Raw genomic sequence first — 25,114 nt, 5'->3', positions numbered from 1 at the left:
ATTACATAAGAAACGCACATGAATAAGTGTGTTCACGTAATAAGTCAATTAAAAACCCGTCACCCTCCCACCACTTGCTGGTGTCTTCTTCATGGTTTGCAGCAGTGGCAATATTGGGTTGTGATTTGTGTGATGCAAAAAACACAGCTGGACCACAAATTTAGCTGAGACGTCTAGGAATCCCTGTATGGACGTAACGAAACAAGCTAACATGGACGGTTCGTTTCCTTTTCAACATTTGACTGAAGACAAGTTCATTTTCACCTGCTGCACATTGAGGAGTGTGCACAAACATATTTTTCACAAACTCTCAATATGTGCTTAAAAATTAAGCTATTTATTATGACTGATCATTCAAATAACTGTCTACTAATTTAGTAACTAATTGTTAGCTGGAGTACAGACTCAAATGAAGGCGATGTGCTGAAAGAACAGATTCAGAGCAATTCATCCAAAACTGTACAAAAATAAGAACATTTTGCATTTCAGATAGAACCCTTTGACTTTAAGTATGCTGTACCCAAAACTCCTCAAGTGCTCTAGTTTCAGCTCCACTTGGTTTAAATTGTGTAGAAAAAAAATCTCCTATCCGGCATCTTTTGCTACCCAATTATTGGTCGGTTAATCTAAAAATAATCAACAGATCAGCCTCATGCTGTACGGATAAGTCAAGCAGAAATGCTTGAGCTTTTCACATGTTGATGTTGGAAGGATTTTTCACCCCCTGTAGATGCGTCGTTTGCTACAAATGATCAAATGTTCACTAAAGGAATGTTATGTTACTGCATATTAATGAAATGTTTATTTTTCTTTTTGAATTATTTATTCATTTTCATCTTTTAATATAGTTGTAATATTGTATAAAAGTACCATAATACAAAATGTGACAATTTTTTTTATCCAATTAATCAGAATAATCTATAACTAATCTAATGTTTAGTTGCAGCACTACTATTTATAGGCTTTCTTGTTTTACATGTTTAAAAATAAGTCTAGTCATTATGAACTCCAGGCTCCTCTTTATGTTTGGCTTTCAGCCACCAGAGGGCTCTGACAGGCTGGAAGACCATTAAAAAGAAACACTCAGCACATAAAAACACATTTTTCCACAGCAGAAACACATTCAGTGCCAGCTTGCATGTGAAGCGGCACCAATATAAAACCATCGGTCACTAAATTGTGACCAATGTCTCCTAACAAAACTTAAAGTGTTGCAGTGGGGGGAGAGAGATAGAGAGAGAGAGAGAGGGTAGGTGGAGCAGGGATGATGAAGATGTGGATGGGTTCTAGCAGCCTGAATGAGCAGATCTTCAGCATGAAATGACTCGGCGTGCCATGGTCAGGTTAGAGCGGTGAGACAGCGGCTCAGGGCTCACCTCTAAGGCAGGAGGGGGGGAGGTACCACGGGGGGAGAGAGGGTGGTACTGAAGTTGAGAAAGGCCACTAGATCAGAAACCACAAGAGCCAAACAGTAAAGAGCCCTGAGGAGGCGAACTGTGGGCGAGGAGAAGAGAGGAAAGAGCTGCTGGTTACAGAGGAGAGAGGGTGGGGAGGGAGACGGTGACGTCTCCCCCTACTGGGCGCCATCACACACAGCAGGTAAATATTAGGGCAAAGATTCTGTTAGCGGATTTAAAGCTACACTACGTAACTGTTTAGCAAAAATATGTTCTTCACATATTTGTTAAAACTGCCACAATGTGGAGACAAAACATCAAGCTCCTCCACCTCTTTAGAGGACTGCTGCTGACGAACTGCACCGCTCCCGGTCAGAAGCAACAAATTATTTTACTGCAATGGATTCCCAAAACTGTTTTTGGGTGCAGGAAGATTATTTTGGAAGACATCCCACTTGGACTTTCTCATGTTCCTGGTTCTGGATGCATACGGAAACCCTTCTTGGACTATGGTCAAGGACACGTCTTTATTAAATCTTAGACTTGGACTATAAAATGATGAAAATATGTAAGCCGCACATGTAACTTTCTTTGGTTTCTCCTTTGGACTGCACTGCTGCATTTTTGTTTTGTGTTATGTTTTGTTCTTAAAAACAAAAATTAATGAATATATTTTTTTGGGGAAAAAAAGCAACCAATCAGTGCCAAGAGGAGGGTTTTAGTGCTGTCAATCACTCTAGTGTACGCACTGAGAATGTCCTAACGGCGGAGAAACAACTTGCAGTTACAGGAAAACTGTTTATCCGCCATGATCAGTTGCTATGCTAACTAGCATTAGCATTCATAGCAGGGTATGTTGGTTGTTTCTGACTGGTGTATTAATGCAGTTAGCACTGGAAGCACTGGGAGAAGGCAGAGGAGCTTTTTCACAGATTATTATACATTACTGTCACGACATAATGATGATTTTAACAAATATGTAAGAAAAAAAACTTTTTTATAAAAGTTATGTACTGCAGCTTTTAGTCACAAATACGAGACTAGCTAGAGGAAGGGAATCGTGATGAGGAAGGTTAGTCTCAGTTCACTCAAATGGTGAATAAATGCACTTAAAAAAGCTGCCTGAACAGGTTGAGTTGCACTACACATACAATTTTTTTTTTTTTTCATTTTTAAAAAGCTGCTCCTTTGTTTACTTCCTGTCCTCTCTGACCCACCTGCCAAGCCTCCAGCTGCTGTGACAGGTTGAGTTTCTGCTGGATGGCGTCCAGAAGCTGGCTGTTCAGAGACATGATGTCTATTTTACATTTAGCCAGCTCCATTTCCACAGCTTTCTTCCTGCAATGCACACACACACATGCACATACAAATACAGACATATTGAGTAAGAAGACAGGCTTCAGTATTTTTACATTTGCATAAACAAAAGCATAAGTTTTGTTTGAAACTGTTGGCAATCTCTAATATACTTCATGTAGATAAAATATGAAAGTGAAGATTAAAAACCCATTTTTACATCAAGTCTCAAGACAACATGTGATCGACCAACACAAAGTAGTGCGTAGTTTAACCAGAGAACATTAGAAATAATGTCTTCATGATACTGTTGTAAAACAGAGGGTTTTCAGTCAGAGGCTTCTTCAGAGCAGCTGTAATGCAGACAGCTACAGGAGAACCTTCCGGCTCAGCATCAGCAATATAAATATTTAGTTTGCAGCTAAATGTTAGTTAATTTAGAGCTAACTAAAACTAAATATTTAATATAGAATTGAGAACTAAATATTTAAATTGTGAATGAAATATTTAATTGGAACTCTGATAATTGTAATGTATGAATAACGAGGTGAAAACATGACTTTGAAAAATAAACATCCACATTTCTTTCTCTGACAGGTTAAATAAACCTAAATATTGCTGCCGTTTCTTTTTTGTTGCCTAACTTTACAATGGCCACCCCGCTTATAACGAGTCAACATAAACCTCTTGAAGTACATTTAGTTATATCTGTATTGTTTGTGTCAGTGTGCTGTTCTGTGTTTGACCCTACTTGGCGATGGCGTCGTCTCGGTCTCTTATGGCGCTCTGGAGCTGCTCACTGGGTTCTCGGACGTCCGCCATCGCCCTCATTCGCTCGTTCTCTTCCCTCAGAGAGCAGATCTCAATGGAGAGCAGCGCCATCTGGAGGTCGCACAGGAGGAACAGAGGGGAGTTGAGAGATGAACACTTTGTGCATTCCAAACAGCTTGGCTGGCACGGTTTAGTCAGAATGCTGCTCATGTGTGAAATAATGATTTGACCCAGTTAAAGTGCAGCTGACGTCAGACGGATGTTTGCAGGACTTGTTTTCGAGCAAAGAGAAGAAAGTCGGTTGCCCTGGTGGAGTGAAGGCAGGTTGGAGTCATGTCCTACATAACAACCCTTCATGAGTTTCCCCATCAACTCTGCTATTCTTGGACCTAAGACAGACATTCCTTTAGAAGAAACTTCCGCATACGATCTACCTCACAAAACTCTGAATAAAGTCCAACAGAGTGAGTGAGAGTGTTAAAGGGGCAGTATTGTGTATTTTCCAGCCATGTAGTGGTATTTTATAGCACAATCAGGTAACTTTCTTAACTTCAGTTGTTGTGAAAATGCCATATATATCAAATATGAAAAAAGAAAATAAACTTTGTAACGTAATTGGGACTCTGTCTCTTTAAAAAGTCCTGCTCTTCCTGAAACTCCACCTTCAGGAAGTCATCATGGCTCCTCTATTCACCCTTTCAGAACATTTTTACCAAGTAGCTGATAATGAGCTCAGCCACATGCACAGTTCTACCAGGTGTTTGCTAATTGCTGCTGGCTAGTCTAAAGGAGCTGAGTGGGGGAGTCACCCAGCTGGGAAATTTGGAAACCTCAGCTATGAGGAGGAGCTGTGTCTCGAAGGCGGAGTTAGATCCACCCAAGAGTTTTGTACAGCTGAATGGTTGCTATGGAGATCAAAGGATTTCTCAAAGAATCGATCCAACACTACTGGAATGTTTTAGATAAGGGAGTAATACAATAATGTTTTTGACACTGCTCCTTTAAGCTGAGCATCAGAATACCTGATTGTGCATCTGTAGCAGCTCCTCTTCGTTGCCGCGTGTTTTGTGCTGCTCCGATTCATAAAGCTCTCTGACCTCCTGCAGTTCTTCTCCCATCTTCCTCACCTGCTCCTCTAGTGCCTCCTCATCACTGCGCCGTGAACCCTTCCAGAAGGAAACAAAAAACCACTTCACAACACACAGCCCGGGGAGGTGTACAGTCACCGCTCAGATGTCAATAGTGCTTCTGTTTTCAAGAAAAATATTGCACAGGGTCAGTTTCAGAAAAGTTTCTGCACATGGATCCATACAAATCCGCCCCTGACATTGTTTTAAACATGCCAAACCCACAGGGGGCAGTGTAGTGCAAAGTTAAAACGTATCTCAGCCAATAAAATTGCTTCAAAACAACCATGATTTACTTTTAACTAGCATATGAGAATATAGAGTTAATAAAACACAAGACAGCGTTGATTAGGAATCATGTCACAGCAAGTATTTGTTGTAGTAATAAGTAAATGCATAAAAATGCATTTGTTTTCCCAGATATCCTAGCAGTTAGGTTTAGCCTGAATGGCAAAGAGTTATGTACTGCGGAAAAAATATTTACTACTTGGTGCCTCTTAAAAGAACCTCACTCAACTCAAAATGTAATTAAAAAATAAATGAATTTAGAATTTGAGCCAGAAAGCCAGCTCTGATCCTTTACCGTAGACTCATTCCCATCCAGCAGATTCTGTGTTAACCTCCGTAGCTCTAATAGGCTGGTGTGAAGGCTCCCTGTAGGCACATCCTTGACCGAGGACGTCTCCGAGGACTCATCCATGGAGGAGTCGGTGGAGAGTGCCGAGTCTGTGACATCGTTTCCCCGGAGATGGGAACAGAGCGAGCGGACTTCGCAATAGGCCTCCCAAAGTTGTAGACGCAGCTATAACGGGAAGCGTTTAGATGTTAGCGGTCCATGCTTTCAGCTAGCAATACTACACGGAGAGCGGACGAGTCAGGGCTACCTGTTCCCTCTCCTGCTCCTGCTCCTCCTGCTCCATGCTCTGCTCTATCTCACACAGCAGGTTGGACGGGTGGGGGCTGAGAGTTTGAAGACTGTGCTCCTCAGTTAGCTCGGCCAACTTAGCCGTCAGTTGTCTGTGGGACACCTGGACCTCCTGAAGCTCCAGCTGGCTTTGTCGCAACTAGACATAACAGAGCAGTTAAATCTTTTAATTTGTTGCTATCATCCATCTGAAAAAAAAAAAACTCTCAGTGACATGCAAAAAAAGTTGATTTATACAACCATGTCTATGATGTAGACGTTTCCCAAACTTTACAAGTCTTAATGGTGTCCTTCAGCCTGAGTCTATATTACTGTGACTAGAGATCAGGTGAAGTGAAATGGAAAGATTTGGAAAGCAAATAACAGTTGATAAAAAATAATGACTAAAACTCTGATCTGTTCTGCCGCAAAATAGTCTGGCAGCTTCATTTCAGTTAGCTTGTTGTTAGCTTGAGGATAGTAATTTTATGTGAATTAGGAGAGAAGAAAGGTGCTATTGGCATCACTATGGTTACCACCAACATAGGTATATGGCTGAAAAACATATCACAAGACAAGCTTTTCAGTCAATTGATAATTATTGATTTTTTTGTTTTGTGGTGATGTAACCTTCCCTGTTTTATCCACAATTTCCTCTCCAACTCTTGTACTTATTTTCTCACTTTACTCCACGCCTTGTGTTAAAACAGGCAGCACAGAGGTCCCTTCCCTCCAAGAAAACTATAACTAAAGTTGTTTTCTTATTTTGCACAGCTTGTTTTAACATCTGGAAAAGGAACTTTCCAGATAACAGTGAGCGTTTCCACCGGATTGTGTCACATCAGTAGCGTGGCCCCCTGAGAGCTTTGCTGTGTGGCAATGCCTTAAGACGGAAAGGGCTCGGTGATGAAATCAATAACGAATGAGATCAACAAGGCAAAAAAGTTGAAATTGTGGATTCAAAAAAACTCAGTCACACTGAAAACTGACTGCCTCTTTGCAAGAACTTGATTTATTTCCCAGTAAAAAGTCCTGAAACGGTTACTATTGAACTTGACTACACCAGAAACACAGCTGACAAAAAACATCCAACAAGACAGGAGCAGAAAAGTTTGTGGAAAAGCAAACAAAATCTTGTGAAATTCAAAATGTTTGGTCCCAACTATTGAATTAGACTAAATAGCTATTAAGACCCCTTTGGCCTGGATTCACCTGAAGGTCCTTCTCGTGGCACTGCTTCTCAAGCACCAGCGTCCGCTCCCGCAGGTCGTCCACGGTGTTCTGCAGCAGCTCGTTCTCCTCAATCATGGCGGTCACCCGGCGCTCCAGCTCCATCTTCCTCTCCGACAGCATCTTAATCTAACATGTCACATGGAGGTGGTTAGACACTATGCAGCAGAATACTGAGAGCTGAGTGGAGAAACTTGGTTGCTCGCAGAAAATCAAATCATGGAACTGATTAAAGGCTACGTTTGTTTTTTCTGGGGTTTTTTTTTTTTTTTTTTTTTTTTTTACCTCTGGAGCAAGCTGGGCTCTTGCACAAGATTAAAAAGTACTCCCACTGGTCTGAAGAATGTGTGTTGCCTAGCACGAGCGTGGGTGTCGGTTGCCACCCTCGTCCTCAGGAATGCTCTGGTATCCTTAAGCATCTACGCAAAGCTTGGTTTGAGCCTGTTCATTACCCTGCCACTTCAACGGCCTTCAACCGAAGCCTTTCAGAATAACAACCCTTTTCCCCCCTGAATCTGCCCGAGCAGCTCCCCCCATTAAACAAAAATCACATCTTGTTCCTTTTTATCCCCTGACCTACATCTGGTAACCTACTTCACAACGCGGCCGCTCGAAGGCGGATCTGTTGTGCTTCTCTGCCGTTCGAAGTTCTGCACTGTGACATCCTGGGTTTTTACCTTTTTTAAAATATGTGTTTTCATGCGAAACAGACTGGAAAGTCGTTAGTCATCAGCACATGTCATACGAAGGCAACTCGCAGGGAAAGTGGGAGCATCCAGACATTGCAGCATCTCGGCTAAATATAGAGCAGTAGCCTCTTCGCCCAATTATAGCGCAAGCTCTGCAGTCTGGGTGTTTTCTCACTGCAACAGAATAGCTGAACTCGCAGAGCTCCTCATCAACACATATCATGACCACACCTCCTGCTCCTGTTGACACATTTGCCATGATTGATGCCAAAAAGAAAGACACCAGCAAATAGAATTGAGTATGTTATCATGACATCTACCGGACAAAAACATGAAGGATGTTCCCTGAGAACAGGGTACTTGTTAGAGGCAACACTGTAAAGAGGGACACAGACGTCACATGCAGCATGCAGTCTGACGGAACCACTCACTTCGAGCCCTTGCTGCTCCAGTTGAGACAAAAGGAGAGGGAAGCAGCAACAGAGAGACAGAAATGTTAAGATAAAAGAAGACAAGATGACACTTCAGTAATAATCCCATCCTTGTCATCTGTTCTCTGAGAATTAAACTATGACTGGAAACTTTAAAGCAAACATCAGCTACAGTCTAAACTTTTTTTCTGCTCTAGCAAACAGTATGCTAGAAACAGTGACTTATTTGAATCATGTTTTACAAGGAGTTTTAATCTGCACCTCTCATTAGAAATGCAGAATCTCAAGGTTTGCAGCATAAACTCTGAGTTTTCCAATCAGTAACAGCAGGAAACTTAATCGCTAACCGGCCACTAGTAAAACAACACTCTTTATGTGGAACTTGGTACTGAGTGAAGAAGACTGTTAGCTGTATCACTGAGGTGTTTAAAAATGAAGTCAGCCAAGATGATGTATCCAACAGAATCATGTCTGCTTTTGAGTCAGGCTGTCACGACTCAGAGTCAGACACTAGCAGGTCGCAGGAAGTTGAACGTATTAGAGTAAAGCTACTCCGTTTTATCTTTGTTTTGTTCCGTCTGTTGTGGAACATGCTGGATTAGGAAACGGCAGTTTTTTTTAAATCCCTGACTCTGATTGGCTGTTTCTGATCAGGAGTGATGTGTTTCTGCAGATGGCGGTAGAGCCACAGGAAGGAGGCAGAGGAGCTCAATTTGTTCACAGATTATGTCTCATACTGTCAGGACGTAGTGACAGTACTAACAAATATATATATAAAAAACTTTTATCATCTGTTTATCCATCAATCTATCCACCCTCTGCCTCTCCTGGGGTCGGCTTCATTCCAATATTAAGTTAGACACTGCAGTTATTAGAAACAGAAATGTGAAGGTAACCAAATAAATACCAGCATGTCATAAATTGCAGGATTTTGGACAGTTGTCAGATTCGCCTCTTTTAGAGGAATCATTGTTTTATTTCACCACAAATAAGATAGTTACAAATTTAATGCAGAAAGTACAAAACATATTGTGCTTATTTTTTTTGAAGAGAAATCAGTATCAGCTAAAAATCTGTGATCAGAAATCATCCAGAAAATCTCTATGATCTCTGCATTTATGCACAAGAACTTCTTTCAGCATCACATGCTCCAAGTTTTAGATCATAACATTTGTGAGTGAAATGTGTGAGTAAAAGCTGCAGAGTGCAGCTGACCTCTGCCTGCAGCGTCTCCAGGCGTGTCATGTGCTGCCTTGTAGACAGACTCTTCTCCCTGAAGTCGTCCCGTAATGAATGGACCTGAGTGGACAGCTGCCTCTCCACGTCTGCAGCCTGCATGAGGACAGAAAGATGAGACATGGCAGATACTCTGTTCACTGCTAAATAACACATTTATGTAGATTTGTTCCGGTGATCGTCACAGTTTGTTCCAGAAAGTGGTGCATTTGATAGCTGGACCCCGAACAGCATCGTGTGTCATGGTCTTTATTAAAGCATCTAACAGAAAAGCAATCACTGCTAAATCCCTGTGTCATCACAGCTTATTGACCAGGTGGAATTGGGGCCACATAGGCATGGAGGAAGTGACTGCTGGTGTTGTCATAACTGCCATGGCAACTGTATTTTCCTAAATAGAGGCCAATTTAAAGGGGAAGCATTATGTATTTTCCAGGAACATAGTTGCATTTTATAGCACAATCTAGTAACCATGATACCTTCAGTTGTTATGAAAATGCCTATGTATATCAAATATAACTTAAAGGAAATTTTACTTTGTAATTTAACACCTTGAAATTGGGCCTCTGTCTCTTTAAAAAACTCTTATTCTTTCTGACAGTCCACCTTCAAGAAGTCATCACAACATGGCTCCTCTATTAACCCTTAAGAATGTTTTTATCGGTTTTTCACTGAGAAGTAGCTCCTATAATGAGCTCAGCCAATGCTAAGTGGTGGATTGCTAATTGCTGTTTGCTAGTCTGAAGGAGCTGAATGGGTAAGGATGCTTTGAAGGTCAGAAAGCTTGGAAACTACAGGAGCTTCCCTTTGGAGTTCAGACTTTATACACGTTGCACTGAAAAAAGTATTGAGGAAACTTACATTTATGCATTTGTACAGGAAGAGAATGCGAACTAAAACAAATCAAGTGGAACATTTCAATCATAATAGAAACCTATTCAAGCCAGTTAGATTTCTGACTGTGCTGAATATGTCTGGGTCATTGTTTACCAATGTCAGCTAAATTCTTCTCCCTTTTGTGATGTCATCGATGCATAAACACACAAAGCAGAATTAGCCTTTTTTTTATTGTGTGCTTTTTAAAGGTTTCCATTTTGTAAAATCCTGCAGCAAAAATCTATACTTCACCACCCACTTTGTTTTTATTGTTCATGTACATTGTTAGCAGGAAGAAATGCACTGATGAATACTAGCATCTTTAAATTAAAAAGGGGTAGTTCACTCTGTTGTGTAAATAAATCCTAAATTATTCAAGACATCTGGAATAGGTTTAGAGTGTAAAGGGCAGGAGCAAAAGTTCAAGCTGTGATCTTTGGTCCCTTAGAAGTCACTGCAGAAAGAACGGTCAGTCTGCTGTCACCACACGGACACAAATAAACCAGAAAAGATGGAAGAAAGGAAAACATTTCCATGCCAGCTTTTTCCTTGACTTACATGATTAGTAAATTTATTTTTGATTAATGGTCTATAGTTTTTGTTTTTTGAGTTATGATTCTATTTTCCAGCCTGATTTTGTATTTCATTGCCCTGTGTTTTGATGAGTTTCATTCCCGATATCTTTCCCTCATGTTTACCACAGCGTCAGTCAATTCACTGGATGTGTGGTTCAGTAACTAATTGCAATACTTTGGCTCATTACTTTCTCTAATTTTTGCCTGTTTGTCTTAATAAATATTGTGTTTCACATGACAGGCTCTGCTTATGCTGACTCTCTCTGGCAGAAGAGCCCAGTGTGCCATTTTATAGCACAATCAAGTAACTGTTACCTTCAGTTGTTATAAAAATAATCCATCAAATATCAAATATGACTGAAAAGAAATTTGACTTCATAATTTAACGACTTGAATTTGGGCCAAACTCCTACTCTTTCAAAAATTTCACCTTGAGGACATCATCACAACATGGCTCCTCTGTTAATACTTCAACAACATTTTTACCAGTGTTGCACTAAGAAGTAGCTCCTATAATGAGCTCAGCAGTTCCACAGCGATGGATTGCTAATTGCTCCGGCTAGTCTGAAGGAGCTGAGAGGGGCAAGGGTGCTCTGTGAGGTGGAAAGTCGGAAAGCTTGGAAACTGCAGGAGCTTCATCATTGAAGGCGGGGCTAAGTCCAACCAGCTGAATGGTTGCCATGGAGATTAAAGGATTTCTCAGACATGTATGAAAGAATCAAGTCAACACTCCAGGTATGTTTCTGATGAGGGATTAACTTATAACATGATGTAAAGCAAAAGTAAAGTCAATTTTACGTACAAAGAAAAAAGTTTGGTTCCAGACTACATCAACTTCTGTCACAAGTCTGTAAAATTTCAGTGCAAAGCCACATTTTTCCCAGGTCAGACTGAGATCCAGATGTGAGAACCCAGTTAGAGACTGGACACAGAGTTACAATCTGTGTCTAAATCACTATCATGAGCTCACGCCTTTAATCCGCTCTGCCTTCAGAGGGACAGATGTGCACTTTAAACCATGCCGTGCAGCTGGCAGGGCCCAGTCGCAGCAACCGATCAGGTCACCATGGTAACGTGGCATCTGACCCACTGGCCCAGTAAACAGACCGATTTAGAGATCACACTGGAAAACTACGAGGTTGACCTCGGACTCAAGCGCGTACAGTCGCCAAATCTGTGGTTAAATTCCTCAGATTCCAGATTATCTGTGAAAGAGGCCAAACAAGGATAAAAAAAAAAGAAAAGAAAAAAAAAACTGTGGGGAAGGAAGGAATCCAAAGCTCTCCCGTCTCTGACGTTCTCAGAGTATCGGTTCCCCTCCGAGGCTGCCGGACCTGACTCATGCGTCAGGGGGTCCGAGGTGACGCACCCTCACATCCGAACACTCTGTATCACGGTGCCATTCAGGAAAGCACATTCCCATGGCAACGCCACAATTTGCATGTCACTCTGGTTGTCATAGCAACCAGAGAGAAGTGGTATTGGCGAGGCTGCGACACATCAGTCTGGTTGTTTCTGGTGTTTTCAGAAGTCACAATTAGACAGTCCCAATCCGGTTTTAACCTGTCGTTCTAACTGCTTCGGGTGACAACAGGTCGGCCCGACAACCGCCGTCCTGAGAGCAACGCTTTGCACTGACAGGATGCAGATGCTCTGCTCTGAAACCTGGACAGATTCCCTCTGACAGCAGGCTGTGGAAGCAGCAGAGAAAAAATCCTGCTTGAGTTTAACCTGGAAGGAAACATTGTGTCACTGAGACTCCAACACAAGATGATATAAAGTGAGATTGTGCCACATTCAGGGTCACGTCTGGAGTCGAGGTATTAGCAGTTTTCCTGGTTGCACTTTTCGTGGCGCTAGTGACCTTTACTCACATTAATCAGACACAGAAAAGGGGAAAACAAGGAGCAAAGGTCTAAAGGAATCCAACCCCAGATGAGGACTAACGGCTTCGATACAAGAGGTGACCGCTCTGATGTCAGGCACTGCAACACTAAATTTCCTTCTTTTCTTTTTCTTTTTTTTTGTCTATTTCGATGATCTCACATTTCTAGATATGTCTGCATATGACTACTTGTTTCACTCCTTATGGCTCTACTTTTAAAGCTGCAGTTATAAAAAATTATTTTTACTTATTTATTGAAACTGTTACTATGCCATGACAGTTTATGAGGTAGATAATCTGTGAAAAAATGTTGCTGCTCTGCCTTGACCTAGTGCTAAGTATAAAGAAGATCAAATTCAGGAGGAGGGTCTCAGTGCTGTCCATCACAGTCGTGTTGGTGCTGCCCATCCTTGTTATTGTACAACTAGAAGAGCATGTTGTGAGTGCTAAGGACAATTAGCTTGGCCAACGATGACGGCAGATAAATGGTTTTCCTGTAACGGTGAGTTGTCTCTCTGCGAGTACATGAGCTTGATTTACTGCGCTAAACCCCTCCTCCTTGCTCTTATTGGTTGATTTTGGTCGGGAGCAGTGAGTTTCTTCAGACAATAACAGCTCAGGCAGGAGGTGGAGGAGATTGATCATTTCACATATCTGTTTCATAACACACTGTCACAATATGATAGTTTTAACAAATATGTAAAAAAAAATTCTATAAAAATGACTGCAGTTTTAAGTCAAGTTTATCTGTGTAGTACATTTCAACAACAACAGTTCAAAGTGCTTCACACCATAAAACATTACACAGTAACCAATTAAAATCAAGCAAATATACATCAAACATATTGATTAATGTTTCTGTAAATATGAATCAAAGGCAGCTCTAAACCGGTGGGAGGTTTTTATTATTTTTGCAGTTTTTACTTTTTGTTCTCTATTTTAAATCATTTTGTAAAATTTTTGTTTTGCTTATGTCAAGCAGCTCTTACATCCATCTGATTCCCGGGCTCAGTCACATGCAGTGTGTTAAACTCTACTAAGTAAGCAGGAATTGAAATTACTTTTTCACTATAGCAACAAATAAGCAATGATGAGCCCCCGGAGGCTGCTGTCAGCACTTAACTCAGTCAGTCCAGTAAATCGGAGTAAAGCCATAAAGCGTGAGGACGCTGAAGCTGGGGTCAGTGCATGTCCAGCCTCCTCAGAGCCTCTGGGGTGATGTAATTACAGAAAGGTCCCCTTCCTGCGGCTTCACTCTGATCTGATTAGGTTCAATGAGATTGGCTGTCCTGACACAAAGACCAGCACACACACACACACACACGCACACACACACACACACACACACGCACTCTGGAACATTTGGTGTGTTCAGTGTGTTAAATGTAAAGCATCGATTTAATCAAACACCAAGTGCCAAAGTGATTTCCTGTCATTTGTTCTTAGCTACTGTTATAAATGAGCTCATTAGTCGCAATACTTTTTACAAAAATACTCTTCTTCTTCTTTAGATCAATTCACTTTACCTGCTGTGATATCATTTATACGTTGTTATAAAAATGCTATATACATCAAATGTGACTTAAAAGAAAATTGATTTTGTAATTTAATGCCTTCAAATTGGGTCTTTGTCTCTTTAAGAAGCTCCTGCTCTTCCTGAAACTCTGCCTTCAGGAAGTCATCACAACATGGTTCCTCTACTAATTCTTTAACGTTTTTACCAGCGTTGCACTGAGAATCAGCTCCTATAATGAGTTCAGATGATGCGCAGCTTGATCAGCTGTTCCCTAATTGCGGCTGGCTAGTCTGAAGGAGTTGAGTGGGGGGTCCTACAGGAATGTCTGATTTGGAAAGCTTTGTAGAATGCAGCTCTGAATAGGAGCTTCGTCCACCCAGGCGTTTATGCACCCCTGGATGGTTGCCATGGGAGATTAAAGGATTTCTCATACATGCATGAAAGAATCAAGGCAACATGCCAGGTATGTTTTTGATGAGACAATAACATTACAACATGGTCACTTTCATAATACTGCCCCTTCAAGGTTCCCAATCTTGTGACATTTAGTTGAGAACATAAAGTGTGTTGCAAATTCCTGCTTGAAGGTTTCCACATTATGTGACAGTTCAACTGCATCTCAGACTTTTGATTTTATGGGAAAAATCTGAAAAGTATGATATGCATTTGTATTCAGCTCCCGTATTCCAATACCTCTAAATAAAAATTCAGTGCCAACAACCACATTGGGGAAACACCCAATTAGGAAACAGTTCCTCTGGGTGTAATTTATATAAGTATAGTTGTTCTAGAAAGGTCTCAGGGGTTTTTTAGAGAACAAGCATTGTCATGAAAATCAAGGACCAAAAAGAGACAGTTGTGAGACAGTGGCAAGAGGAAGGCCACAGCTGTAGGAAAGTTATACGACGTCCTGTTAGTAGTTAGCTTGAAGAGGACACAAAAAACTTAGTTTTCTCACAACATTTTGTGGTACTGTGGTGATTATAATAATAATAATAATAATAATAATAATAATAATAATAATAATAATAATAATAATAATAATAATAATAATAATAATAGCAATTATAGTCTCACAACATTTAACTCCTGGTCAAGAAAAACACTGTAGAATAAAACTAGCGCTACACATGACAACACGTTTGTTGATAAAAAAAAGTTCTTGCGTTAGGATGAGGTGGTTTTTCGGCCGTAATCAAAATTGGTGTATTTTACAAAACAGCAATCTAAACACTTTATTCCGCATCTCACGTGCCACATGATCAGCAAGCGGATGCAGAAAAGATGAAGAAGACGAGAGGAAGTGGTAGATGGTATGTTTTTTAACGACTTGTGACACAAACAAACTTATTTACGTGTGAATTTAAGTGTATTTATTTTTTAATGGAAACACCGCAAATGCGAAACTGTTTTTTCGACATGAGCCGGAATATTGCCAAAGTTTGGAGCACAATGTAACTAGAGAAATGTAGCTACAGAAAGCAGAGGATGAACGACAAAGGAGCCAGTACAGCTCGTGTCAAATTGCTGCTTGGTAAGTTTTGTCAGATTTTTTTCTACCTTTTATAATTTCATTTTATCCTTAGTTCCATTTATTTCCACTGAAAACAGATTTGTTTTTCTATCAGTGACGTGTTTTGTTTTTGTTTTTCTTGCAAAAGACATTGATGTAAAACAGAAGCCGTTTGAGGACACTATGCAGGCTCAGCTCTCTTTAGGATTTTTACTAAGAACGCCAAACAGGGTTAACAAGAGAACCTACAGAATCATCTGAAGTGGAACAATCTTATTCTGATCAAAGAGTCAACCATGAGAGAGAGGAAGGGCAGATGAGAATAGCAGGAAGTCTCTGGTGGCTTCACATCTCCTAGGTCCCCTCAGGCTGGTCTAGCACTCCCTGCATGTGTAACATGTTACTATTACTTAGTCACGGCCCGTTGCTTAGTAATGAATCTGGACAGAAAAGGAAAAGAGAACAAAAAACACACAAAAAAATGAAAGCAGGAGCAGCGGTGCTGACCTTATTTTCTCTATTACCCTGCAGGTTTCCCCTGGCCTCCCCGGCTCACTGAATCATGCCATCCGAATCGATGCATTCAATTAGCCGGCACCAATTTCAAGGACTTGCAGAGACCACAGAATGTGCCGTTGCCCCACCAATCACAACACTCCCCGGGAAAATCTTTCCACATTCCAACAACCGGCTTTCAGCTAGATTAAACATTTAATTATGTTAAGTGTTTTTGCTTTTGCAGCGATCCACAGCTGAAAAGAAAAAGGAAGAGCAGAGTCTGATGAGGTGATGATGTTATGGCAACTGGTTGGGAGTGGGGTTTTGTGTGGACAGGAGCTGGATAAATCGGATTAAGATGTGACAGGAAGATCCTCTGCACACCCGCAGACCAGGGGTTAAACCTCCTCCTCATGGAGTCTTTGTTCCACACGGAGCTGCAGGTGCCTCGCAGCATATCACTGCTTCTCCCAAGAGAACAACACACACACACACACACACACACACACACACGCATACACACACGCACACACACATTTTATCAGTTGAATCACAGCTGACAAGGTTATCAAAGCACCTCTGTATTGAGCTCCGGAGGCACTTTTTCCATCGCCCTGGTTCTCAGTGTTAAACTACAAAACAGACGTTTGGGTAGAAATGAATCTGAGCATTGACTGCTTTTAATGTTTATGCAGATTGTCTGAATTTCACAGACAACCTGAGGACCATTCCTGCTCCTATGGGAACAAGCAGATCACTGTGATATTAATTACACCACTGACAGCGACTGATAGGCTATCAGTGGTGTAATAATGAGAGGTACGTTTCCCTAATTATGAGAGGTAAACGTATCTACATGTTTGTAGTTACATTTCTGTTACAAATGTGCGCAAAACTTTGTCTACAAGATACAATTTTGCAAATGCGGTGTTTACATTAAATAAAGAATGAAATTAAAATCTTTATTCAGGGGTTGGAGCAACAAGCCTCTAATACTTTCACCTGTTGCTAACAGGCAAAGGCGCTGCCAGGAATCTTGGGCCCCATGACAAAAAATTAAATTGGGCCCCTTTAAAAAACATGTCTCTCCATAAACCAACAGAGACAGTGTAATCAACAGTAACTAGTAGTTTCTGACGAGGTTGCTATAAACATGCCCACTTTGACTCACTATACTGAATATTTGCTCTTCAGGGTTCAATGAACAGATAAACATCACAGGTCCAAACAAGGACAATCATGATGACACATTACATTTCAAGATCTTTATGCTAAGCTAATATGATCTGCGTAATATAATACGCTCCAAACATGATAATTATTACTTGAAGACATCAATGTGCCACTCTTTTTAAACTTTTCCCATATTCCTCTGACTGCAGAAATGTGTAGCAGAATTTACTGATAATTACTTGATACATGTCAGGATTAGAAAAATATTTGTATTTCTAGTGATCCAATATGCCTCCTCAACATTTAAATGGAAATTAAATGTTGTAATATCCACCAAGTATCTTCAAAGAGTTGGTGGATGTTGTTGCTGTGGGCAGGAAGGATCATCTCCAGTATCAATCATTCTTCTAAAGACAGTGTTGCTGTCATGACATGCTAACACTTCAATATCCCGATTGCAGACACAATATCCCACAATCACAAGTCTTGGATGACACCATAAAATGTTGTAATGAAGTGGTAAATCAATCTAATCTGCCTCTACTGCTGCTCCCTTGTAAATATCTCTCTGGCTGTTTGGTTTGAAAGCTGGGCAGAAAGATGTTGGGTTTGGGGATATGATTCTTGCCCATTACAAACTGTGGAAGACATTTTCTCTGCTCTGCATGAACAAAACCTTCTTTTCAAGTCTCATGAGATTTGTGGTTGTAGTACAGGTGGCAGTAGTTAGTTCACTATTTGAGCTTTTGAAATAATGATTAACGTCTCCCAGTCGTAAAAATAAACCTAAAAATGTATTGCCATGGATACGCATCATACCAACTGCCCAAAACTAAAAGAGAAAGAGCAAAAAACTTCCTACTGTATGTCATCCAAAACCTTTGGGGACAACTGTCCTAAGATGCAATGCCTCAACAAAAAATAACCATGAACAAAAATCTACAGAAAGAATAAATCAGAGCCACCCTAACACTATATAACCCATCCCAATTCCAACATGGGGGGTAGGAAGGTGAGGAGGATGATGATGGGGAGGTTGGTTGGTCAGTGTGGTAGAGTTCTCAAACACTCACATCATCATTCCAAAGATGAAGGGAAACTCTGTGATGTCACAACTAGAGTCCTGCTTGTGATGTCATCAGCTCTGTATGTATGTAACAAACTTCTACATTCTTGTCATTGCTTGCTGCACTACTGACGAGTTCAGACGTTCGCAAAGCTCTTTCAAAGCTGAACATTGAGATCGTTTGCTGATCAAAATGGATTTTAACAAACATTGTTTTGTCCAACATGTCGAACCAAAGGCCACATTCCTCCAACGGTGAGATGAGACCCCAGCATGGAGCATGGAGAGCTGGACAGAATCTGCAAGGCTGGACTGAGAACAGAACGCCTCCCGTTGAGTTACAGAGAGAGATCCAGAGACTTGGCTCTCTTTTGGAAAAGGAGAGAGCAAGATGGTTTGAGGAGAACCAAAAGCTAGTCTACGTGCAAAGAGACCTGGAGAATACAAAAGCCGAGTTACAAGGGCAGAAAAGACTCAAGGAGATGAAGAGAGAACTACTGACAGGAGAAGAGTTTTCTGATTCAGAGTCTCTCAGACGAGCTATAATCACTTCCAGGGTGCACAGCAGAAAAACTGAAAATGGAGCACCAAGACAGAGTTGAACTAGGACCTCCAAGAAGAAAAGTGGCCAGGCATCAAGAACCAAACGGTGAAAACTACACTATCCCTGTAAAAACCATTTATGACCCTGCGTCCATGGATCTGGAACATCTATTAGAGAATCTTGAATTTCCTGATGAATCTCCCAAGGAGCTAAATGACTTTGAAAACAAGATGCTGAGAGATTCAAGCATCCTTGATCCCGAAGCCATGGAAGTGCTAACCACTGCATCTTCACAGAAAAGAGATTTTAGTTCTTAACCAAGCGCCTCTTTCTGTGGGAGTTTGTTTGTTCTCTCAGTGTTAGTGGGGGTTTTCTCTGGGTGCTCTGGTTCCCCCCAAATTTCCAAAATCATGTAAATTGGGGCTATTGACCAATGTAAATTGTCCTCAAAAAAGGTAGCACTAATTTCTGGAAAAGTTGAATTTGCAAACCGTTCAGATTGGAGAAACACAAAAAGAGTAATATCCAGTGAGTGTTGAACTTTCCAAAGGTTGCCCTTTGTCTCAAAATTCTAGGAGCCGTCAAGGTGTTGATGGGATCCATTTTGGTGGATCCCATCAACACCTTGATGGGATCCACAAAATCCTTTTTGCGTCTGCAAAAAGGATTTCGTCTGTTTTTAGTGTGGTAAAAGGTACAAGTACAAGTTAAATATATGGATATGTTGGTAATTTTTTTTCCTTTCGTTCATTAAATGCTAGAGAAACTGAGGTAAACAGTACTCTGTAGCTAAGCTAACTATGCTAAATGGTTGATAATCTCTCACAGTCTACCCACCTCTCTTGGACAAACACCGTCACCGTCAAGCGCTAAGCAGGAACGAAACATTTCATGCAGATTCATGGGGGGTTCAGTGCAAATATGGATGTGTGCTTTTAGTCTGGGAGTGGTAACATTTACTTTTTACTTCGAAAAACAATTTAAAAAAACATGATACAATTAACTTTGTAATTGACAGGGCCCCGTTTTTTCCCCTATGGTTATGAAGAAAAAAAAACTGTTTTATGGAAATTGTCCTTACTTTCCCCCTTCTACCGCACCCCTACTAACAGATGCTTCTATGGTGCATTCAAGTACATCTCCTGCACCGGATTGTCTATATGTTGACACGGCTCCAAAATAATTTAATCTGTTTTTCTTTGCTATTGTATAAACTCATTGTATGTCTGCTTATTCTTTATCTACACCCTCCACTTGTAATGCTTCAACAGATTGATGAAATCAAATTATTGTCATAAAGCTTTTAGTTTCTTGTAACACTGCTGAATGAAGTGCGGGAAAAAAAGAAGAAGTTTACATTTTGTTTTGTTTCTTGACTGAAATGTATCAAAGGCGCTGAAATGTTACTTTAAATATGAGGTCCCTACCAAGCCTTCATAACCTTCAAATCTTTATAATGTATATAACCCATATAACACGAATGGAAGTGCGTTCTTCCCAGTGTAGAATGAAAGAACATAGATGTTGTTTCGGGAGCTATTATATTAGCAAGTGGCCATCCTGACAGAAGGAAGTGTTCATTTCTTGGTGTCGGCTGGGCAGATTGAGAAGTTCCTCTGAGCTTCTTAAAGCGGCTTAAATAAGAGCAGCTACAAACGTTAGCACTCTCAGTTCCATAAATCTTTCTCTCGCAGCCAGCCTCAGCTTACCCTGCAGTTTGTGAACCATTTCACGATAAAGCTTCGACGTCTGGCCCAAAACGGCTCAAGCTTTGTTCCCATTAATTTCTCCATTCATCTGTCTCCGAATCTCTTCATTCCATCTCAGCCAGTCACAAATAACTGCACTCAAATCACCTGTCAATGAGCAGAGGGCTATTGCATAAGCGCATAGTTCAATCGCCGTAAATTATTCAAAGATAGTCCTGGAAGCCCCGCTTTTATATTTAGGACCTGGCATAATTCAGATTAAGTGAGAGAGATCAGCAGAACAGGGGTAGGTCCACCATTAGGGGAGAGAGGGGGATGAAAACTCATTTGGCTGAGCAGCCTGTGCTATTCCAGCCAAGCAGACAGAAACTCAACAGATTGGCCCCAAGGAAACACACATACACATACAGACATACACACATAGTAAGTATTTCTGCCTTCAAAAGTCTTTAGATTCACTTTGTTAATTTCTATAGCCTAACACTAACCCATACCCTAAAACTACCCGTTACCAGTACATACTAATCGTAAACCTAACCCCTACCGCTTAAAACAGCACCTCTTCTTATGAGGTCTTGACATTAGGCCCCATAAGAAACAATGTAGCGTTTAAATGGTCCATGCACTGTATCAAATACAAGGCCACACACACACACACACACACACACACACACGCACACACGCACATACACGCAGACACGTGATTGTATTTCTACCCATATTAAGACTTTGGATTGACATCCAATCATTTTAGTAACTGCAGACACTTTCCCCAACCCTAACCCTCATGAGTATAAACCTAACCCTAAACTCAATTCACTCCTTAGTCCTAAACCTAACCTTTGTTCACTGTGTGAACCAGCAAAATGTCCACATAATGCCACATTAAGAATTCTGAGAACTTGTGTTTTCAGAATACAAACATCTATACACACCATAGTGCTTCCCTAAGAAGTGTGCCGTGGATGGAAAGCCATATAAGGGAAGCATTAGGACCATGTGACCCACAACACAAAGCCCGAGCTAATTAAATCTTCCTTGCAGATTTGCCCAGGTGGCCTAAAGCTGTAACCTCTGAAGCATGAGGATGGACACACACACACTCACACACGCACGCACGCACGCACGCACGCACGCAATCATGCACGCGCACACACACACACACACACACACAACCACAGACTCACTCCTCCTCACCCTACTGAGTTGCTCCAGCAGCCTATGGTTCTGTTCAGACAGTTCGCTGATGGCCTTGGTCTTGTCCCTGTCCGCCTCCCTCAACTGGACCTGGTGGCGCTCCAGCTCGCCCTGCAGGTGCTGGACGTCTGTCTCCAGCTCGGCTACGCGGCCCTCCCACTCACCCTCTCGACTTTCGAAGCGCCGCCGCAACTCATGTTTCTCCTGCTCCAGGTGCTGGGTGTAGAGGAGGGGACAGGAGTGTGACAGATGTTATGTTCTGTATTTCATGTAAGCATACATCTAAAGTAATTAACAATGGTAAATGGACTGAACTTATTTAGCCCTTTTCAAGTCATTTTGTCCACTCAAAGCTGGAATTGAACCTATAACCTTCCAACTACAAAACAACTACTCCACCCACAGTCACCCCAGAATGGGACTATAACTTCACTCACACTGTTATGTTTCATAAACAATTCAGTTTTCTTTCCTTGACAGAGTTTTTATTACAACAAAGTGGTAGAGAAGTTTAGGAAACTCAGTGTTGATTTACCCACAAGATAGATTACATTTAGTGTAGAACTGACAAAGTACCAAAAAATTTACATAAAAATGACAAAGAAAAATTGTGAGAAACAAGGAAGCGAACAGTAAGATAACACTCTGGTTTTCAGTAGAGGAGCATCAGTAAATCAACCAGCTGATAAATCGGCCTTGTTTTTCTTAATTTTGGGAGACAGGTCAGGTTTTTTTAAAAGATTATTAATCGGTGCAAGCCTAGTTTTCAGCCTAAAAGTTGTTTAATTACTAAAAAATTATTCAATCTCCTTGATTTTTTTTCCACATTTTGTTTAGCTGCAACCAGTAAGTTTTACATGTAAAACATGTAAAAGCTAAATCTCACCGTAAAAAAGTTATTCACATGTCGAAATCTTGGCTAAAGAAAAACCAAAAATGTGATCATCCTTAGGACTCAGATTTAATGGATGAGAACGTCTGTGTGGGAGTGTACGTATTAGTGAGTTTGTATTATATTTACAATTTTAGCATGTTAGCAAGAATGGGGAGGCACTGAGAATGTACAAAGATATTGATGTAAATTTGGAGGTTTCAAGATTATATGCAAGGAGGAAAACTTTAGTATATTTAAACTGTACGTATTTTAATGTATGGTTTTTATTATATGAATTTATACGTTCCAAAATAGTTTTTGGAATTTTTGGAATGAAAATGTACGTCTTTGTGTAAGTTGTATGTACTTTAATGCATAGAAAATCCCAACCTTGCAGGGATTGGAGTTGTGAATCTTGGTGCAAAATGCATCAATTAGAGACCTCTAATTGATGCATTTTGCACCAAGATTTGATATTTGTTCTGTTCTATGTTTGTGGGCATCACCTCGTCAAATAAATAAATAAATACAATGAAATCGTGAAATTTTGAAAAATGATTGGGGCTTTTTTTTCTCCACTTTACAATTACTGTAACTTCATGCTGACCTATCCTATTACATAAAGTCACAACAAAAAGTTCCAAGTTGAATTGTGGCAAAAGTTCAAAGAGTTTGAATAGTTTCACAGAGAACAGTAAAATCTAATGGCTTAACTTCAGTACAGACAGTTTTTTGTAACTTGAACTCACAGAAGCACTGCACTGTTAGCGCTATAGTCAGAGCTTGATTGGGAGTTGTGATGTTTAGGTCCGAGGTTAAACTAAATGGAATCTGAACTATTTTCTTCTTTGGACAAAAGCCAACGTGAGAAAGAAAGATCAGGGTGAATCAAAAACAACAGCTTCAAACAATGTGGGACTTTTATGGCAGCTTTTTTCCCCCCTCTGAGCTCATGCAAAAGGATGAATATGGATCAAAGGGCTGAACAGATGCCCAGCAGATACTACAGGCCCAGGACATACAGGATTAGTCTCTGTCTGTGGGTGTTTTTCTCAGTCTGTCGCTTAGCTCATGTAAAGCATTTTGAAAACAAGATAAACGAAATCCCTTTCCCCACTGTAAAAATTACATCTGAGATAATCATTTGTACATAGTTTGTTTGCATTTGTCACCATCGATTACAACTTTATCCATCTAAAACCAATCCAGTCAAAACATGGCTGTCTTTAAGTTGGTTTAAGTGACCAAACTTGACAGAAAAACGTTGATATTTCAGACTATCACAACTTCTACAGCGGGGTTTCTTGTTTACCTCCAACTTCTCACACAGATCTTTGTGGATCTTCTCGTATTGCTTGGTCAGGTCTTGGTTTCTCTCCAGCAGCGCTTTGCCCAGTTTAGCTGCTAAAACCAAGTCCTTCTCTTTTTGCCTGAAGAGCAACAGCATGTCTGCGCTATGCCCCGCCGCTGGCGCCTCCAGCTCCGCCACCTCCTCGTCGACTCCCCGCTCCCCGGTGATCATGGCCAGTTCCTCCTCCAAGGCCGTACCGAGGCCTCCGGAGCCGGCGCGCCGCGGCGGCGGGTGGCCCTGAAAGCCGCCGGGCTCCTGAGCGCCAGGGCTGGCCGGCGGCTCCATGCAGTCGCTGTCCAGCTCTAGTGGTGCTGAAACCACGGCAGACGTCTGCAGATCCAGGCAGAAAGCGGACATCGCCGCCCGGCGGAGAAGTCAACAGATGGGAGCCGACTTCACACTGGACGAGCCCAGCCTGTTCCGATTCGCCCAGGCTGACCGGACCGGCTCGTAATCACCAATTTATTCATTGTTTCCGCTCAGTTCAATGCGGTATTTAGTGAAGTTAAGTCGACTTCCCAGTTTCCTCACGTCCGTCTCTCCTTCAATAACCTACCAAGCAGTGACTCCAGCTCTGATTGACTCCCAGAAAACACCTCCTCCTCTGCAGCTCACTTACTGACATATGAAAGCTCTCCTCTACCCCGGTATGAACCGCCTGCACGGTCCCTGTGCTGTGGTCGCTCGATGAGGGTCCATCTCGTCTCGGGGTCCAGGATCCCCCATAATGCTGAACCTGGTGAAGCAGGCACTTGCCAGCCAAACACGGTGAGCGCGACCCCGACGCCTCTAAATCCCTTTCCCCGTCTCGGACGCGCGTTCCCGTCGCCGTCGTGACGGCAAGCAGAAACCTGTTACAAACTGAGCGGCTATTGGCTGGAAATGATAGCGCCATATTTTGGTGCTCCTCGCACACCTCTATGACATCCAATAAGCGAGCACGTGAGGAGGTAGAGCGAGGGTCCGCTGTATCAAGTGATGCACCAAAAACACACCTGCCACGGAAGAAAATCAAAACATTTATTAAACGAGGGTGTTTTATTGCTAAATTAACGGTACCAGGCAAGGACAACAATGTTTTCATCATCCTTCAGTGTCGTCACATTCCTGCAATAATGGCGTAAGTTTTTATACCAAATTAAAATAAACACATTTATTATTATTATTATTATTATTATTATTGTTGTTGTTGTTACTACTACTACTACTAATAATAATAATAATAATAATAATAATAATAATAATAATAAGATATG

General features: G+C 41.2%; 1 protein-coding gene across 1 annotated transcript in view; it reads right to left on the bottom strand.

The window, feature by feature from the left end:
- The window catches only part of bicdl1 (BICD family like cargo adaptor 1), a 29,954-nt gene extending 5,300 nt beyond the window's left edge, over positions 1 to 24,654 (bottom strand). Inside the window, exons 1-10 of the mRNA XM_088009108.1 lie at positions 23,820 to 24,654; positions 21,634 to 21,849; positions 9,061 to 9,177; positions 7,846 to 7,857; positions 6,708 to 6,854; positions 5,476 to 5,655; positions 5,175 to 5,393; positions 4,487 to 4,630; positions 3,445 to 3,575; positions 2,615 to 2,735 (exon numbers count right to left, since the gene is read on the bottom strand). Of these exons, the coding sequence (XP_087865234.1) occupies positions 2,615 to 2,735; positions 3,445 to 3,575; positions 4,487 to 4,630; positions 5,175 to 5,393; positions 5,476 to 5,655; positions 6,708 to 6,854; positions 7,846 to 7,857; positions 9,061 to 9,177; positions 21,634 to 21,849; positions 23,820 to 24,215 (1,683 nt within the window). The 5' untranslated portion in view covers positions 24,216 to 24,654. The remainder of the gene's footprint in view (positions 1 to 2,614; positions 2,736 to 3,444; positions 3,576 to 4,486; positions 4,631 to 5,174; positions 5,394 to 5,475; positions 5,656 to 6,707; positions 6,855 to 7,845; positions 7,858 to 9,060; positions 9,178 to 21,633; positions 21,850 to 23,819) is intronic.
- Between the last annotated feature and the right edge of the window lie 460 nt (positions 24,655 to 25,114).

This window comes from Poecilia mexicana, unplaced genomic scaffold, assembly GCF_051168715.1.
Source record: "Poecilia mexicana isolate PSO_F unplaced genomic scaffold, ASM5116871v1 scaffold_9, whole genome shotgun sequence".
Classification (NCBI taxonomy): Eukaryota; Metazoa; Chordata; class Actinopteri; order Cyprinodontiformes; family Poeciliidae; genus Poecilia; species Poecilia mexicana.
Note: the sequence above shows the minus strand (reverse complement) of the source record. Positions and strands in the feature narration are given on the sequence as shown.